A 3,534-nucleotide genomic window follows, 5' to 3' on the forward strand; every position below is an offset into this window, starting at 1 on the left:
CCCGGCTGATGGGTTTTCCTTAAAACTCCGGGACCTTCCCACATGTATGAATGTGAAGTGTGGGTGACCAATGGGAACATTCATTTCCTTAACCTCTTATGGTAAAACATTCTTCTCCTTCCTTGATCGCGGGCGGAAAGCGTCCGCGGACCGAAGTTTTCAAACAGGTGTTCGACACCTTCCAAACTAAGTACATAGTTGTCAGTAGTGTGAGCACTGATACTGAGAAAAACACTCCACTAGGAAGAATGTCGCTGTTCTTCATTGAGAAGGCGGTGGCATCCCTGTCAAAGAATGTGACCGAAATTAAGCGCCTTAGATCGGGTGACTTGCTTCTGAAATGCACCTCGGAAACAGACTGTGAGCTCATACTGAATACCCAGCAAATGCTCGGAGTCAACATAACATCAACCTTGTACAGGACTCTTAATACTTGCCGTGGTGTGGTGTCGCTAGTAGAACTCATCGATGTTCCTTCAGAAGAGATTCTGGAAAATCTAAAAAACCAGAAGGTGATTGATGTAAAGAAAATAAAAATCAGGAAAAACAATGAATATATAACGACACGCAACACAATTCTCACGTTCGACTGCCCGACTCTACCAGAAAGACTGAAGGTAGGATATCTGACTGCAGAAGTGCGGCCATATATTCCTAACCCACTTAGATGTTTTAAATGTAACCGCTTTGGCCATCCTTCCGATGCGTGCAGAGGGTCTGCATGCTGTGCTCGCTGCAGCAAACAGGACCACAACTCCAAAGAGTGCGGAGGGCCTGATCACTGCGTTAACTGCTCAGGTGACCACCCTTCGTACTCTAGGTCTTGCCCAAAGTGGAAGTTTGAGAAAGAGGTTATGCACATCAAAGTTACACAGAAACTAAGCTATCCAGAAGCCAGGAAGAAGGCATCTCCCGTCCTCTTCCAGAAATCCTTTTCATCTGTCGTTAAAGAGAAACCAAGGATGATTTCATGTGCAACACAGACAGAAAAGTCAACACAAAGTGAAGAAACACATACACCTCTTTCTCAAACACCACCTCCCGTAACAGTAACAAAAGTTTCGCAATCCTCTTCCGTGGCGTCATTTTCACAGACGCCGCCTTCGTCATCGCAAACTGTGGAGGCAAGCTCCATGGAATGCGATGAAGACACGAGCTCACAAGGCTCTTTTACGAGCGTGAGCTCACAAACACAAAGGAAGCCTAAGAGCAGTATGTCTGGGAGCGGCTCACTCCCCGATATATCACCTAAGGAACTTGCGGCTGCTCGGAAGAAAACTCCGAGGCAGCCCATAATGCCCCCAAAGAAGAAATAATGAAAGGTTCTTTACACAGTACACTCTTTCCAATGACGAAGACGCCTCTTGTGCACACCTTTTTCATTTTCTATACTATGGCGATCCTTCAGTGGAACTGTCGAGGGCTTCTCACTAATCTTGATGATGTCAATGATCTTTCGGACAGGTATGATACACTCTGTTTTGCACTACAAGAAACTTATCTTAAACCACAACAGATACATACACTCCGGAGATGGAACCTGTTCCGAAACGATCGGGTTGATGCAACACGTACATCTGGAGGTGTTGCTATCCTTACACCAAAAACCCTCCCTACAAAGCACCTTCCACTAAAAACAGCACTTGAGGCAGCTGCCGTTCAAATATGTCTTCAGGGTATCATAACTGTATGTTCCTTATACCTACCACCATCAGCTGTGGTAGACCAGAACACACTGGAAACTTTAATTGACGAGCTCCCACCGCCTTTCCTCTTACTGGGAGATTTTAATGCCCATAACTGTTTATGGGGCAGCTCGAGAGTCGACAGGCGAGGAAAAATGTTGGAAAAGATATTACTTTCTAGAGCTATCTGTCTTCTTAACAAAGGAAGTCCCACTTATGTAAGTAGCGCTAGTCAGTCTTTCTCCGCTATCGACCTCTCTTTGTGCAGCCCATCAGTGTTTCAAAGCATTGACTGGGCAGTTGACCAGAATCCTCGGGGTAGCGATCATTTTCCTGTAGTTCTGAAAGTGCATAATGCCCCAACCACCCTAGGTACACGTCCACGTCGGTGGAAACTGTCACGGGCTGATTGGAATCTCTTCAAGGAAGAAGCCAATCTCCTAACACCATCTTTCCAAGGGTTAAGTATAGAAGATGTCAATAATCTTATTACGGACACCATTATAAATGCTGCTCAACAGTCCATCCCACAAACATCCGGTCGCCTCCCTAAGCGCTCCAAGCCTTGGTGGACAAGCGACTGCGAGACTACACGCAAAGAACAAAATCGGGCGTGGGGTGTGTTTCGGAGGCACCCCACCACACCAAACTTAGTCGCATTCAGGAAGGCACGTGCAAAAGCACGCTGGACACGAAGACAGGCAAAAAAAGAATCTTGGAAAAGTTTTGTATCTTCTTTGAATTGTAACACTCCTTCAAAACTTATATGGGACAGGCTAAGGAAAATCAAAGGAGACTACACAAGTTTCTCTGTCCCATTACTGCAGGTAAATGGCGTAGTTTGTCAGAGTTTGGAAGAGCAGGCCGATTCCCTTGGGGAACACATGCAACATGTATCCAGCTCAGCTCACTATAGCAGGGATTTTTTGAAAATAAAATCATCTGCTGAGAAACAGACTATTCCAAGTGAGGGCGGTGACAAGTACCCATACAATTCACTCTTTACAATGACTGAGCTACAAAGGGCTCTATCATCCAGTAAAGTTACAGCCCCAGGTCCTGATCGCATTACCTACTCCATGATCCAGCATTTATCATCCACATCTTTAGAATCCCTTCTTGATTTCTTTAATCTTGTCTGGCGAGAGGGTTGTCTTCCGTCTGGCTGGAAGGTGGCAACCGTTGTCCCATTGTTAAAACCTGGAAAAGACTGCACAAACCCCTCCAGTTATCGACCCATAGCACTCACAAGTTGCCTAGGGAAAACTTTTGAGCGCATGGTTAATGATCGCCTGATGTATTTCCTTGAGGAAAATAAATGCCTAGATAAATTCCAGAGTGGCTTCAGAGCTGCGTGCTCGACAACAGATCATCTGTTGCGGCTAGAGAGTGCCATCAGAGAAGCATTTGTCCGAAGGCAGCATTGTGTGTCCGTATTTTTCGACATTGAAAAGGCCTATGATACCGCCTGGAGGTATGGTATTCTGCAAGATCTGCACACTGTGGGAATAAGCGGCCGCATGTTTCGCTGTATTGCGAATTTCCTTCAAGGACGATTATTCCGGGTCCAGGTTGGATCGACACTTTCTCGCCCATTCATACAAGAGAACGGTGTACCTCAAGGATCCGTCCTAAGTGTAACTCTATTCATCGTAAAGATGAACTCTATAGCAAGTGTCATTCCTCCTTCAGTCAGGTATTCACTGTATGTAGATGACGTTCAGATTTCTTGTTCCTCTTCCAGCGTCGCTAGGTGCGAACGTCAACTCCAACTCACAATAAACAAGTTGGTCAAATGGTCGCACGAAAATGGTTTCAAGTTTTCTCCGGAAAAGACAGTATGCGTCTC

At 45.7% G+C, this 3,534-nt stretch overlaps 1 protein-coding gene across 1 annotated transcript; it reads left to right on the forward strand.

Annotated features, from left to right (window-relative positions):
• The first annotated feature begins 248 nt into the window (after positions 1-248).
• On the forward strand, positions 249-1,316 carry LOC135376664 (uncharacterized). The gene has a single exon (XM_064609169.1). The coding sequence runs from the start codon at positions 249-251 to the stop codon at positions 1,314-1,316; it is 1,068 nt and encodes a 355-aa protein (XP_064465239.1).
• Positions 1,317-3,534: the final 2,218 nt, after the last annotated feature.

Source organism: Ornithodoros turicata, unplaced genomic scaffold (genome assembly GCF_037126465.1).
Source record: "Ornithodoros turicata isolate Travis unplaced genomic scaffold, ASM3712646v1 ctg00001206.1, whole genome shotgun sequence".
Lineage (NCBI taxonomy): Eukaryota > Metazoa > Arthropoda > Arachnida > Ixodida > Argasidae > Ornithodoros > Ornithodoros turicata.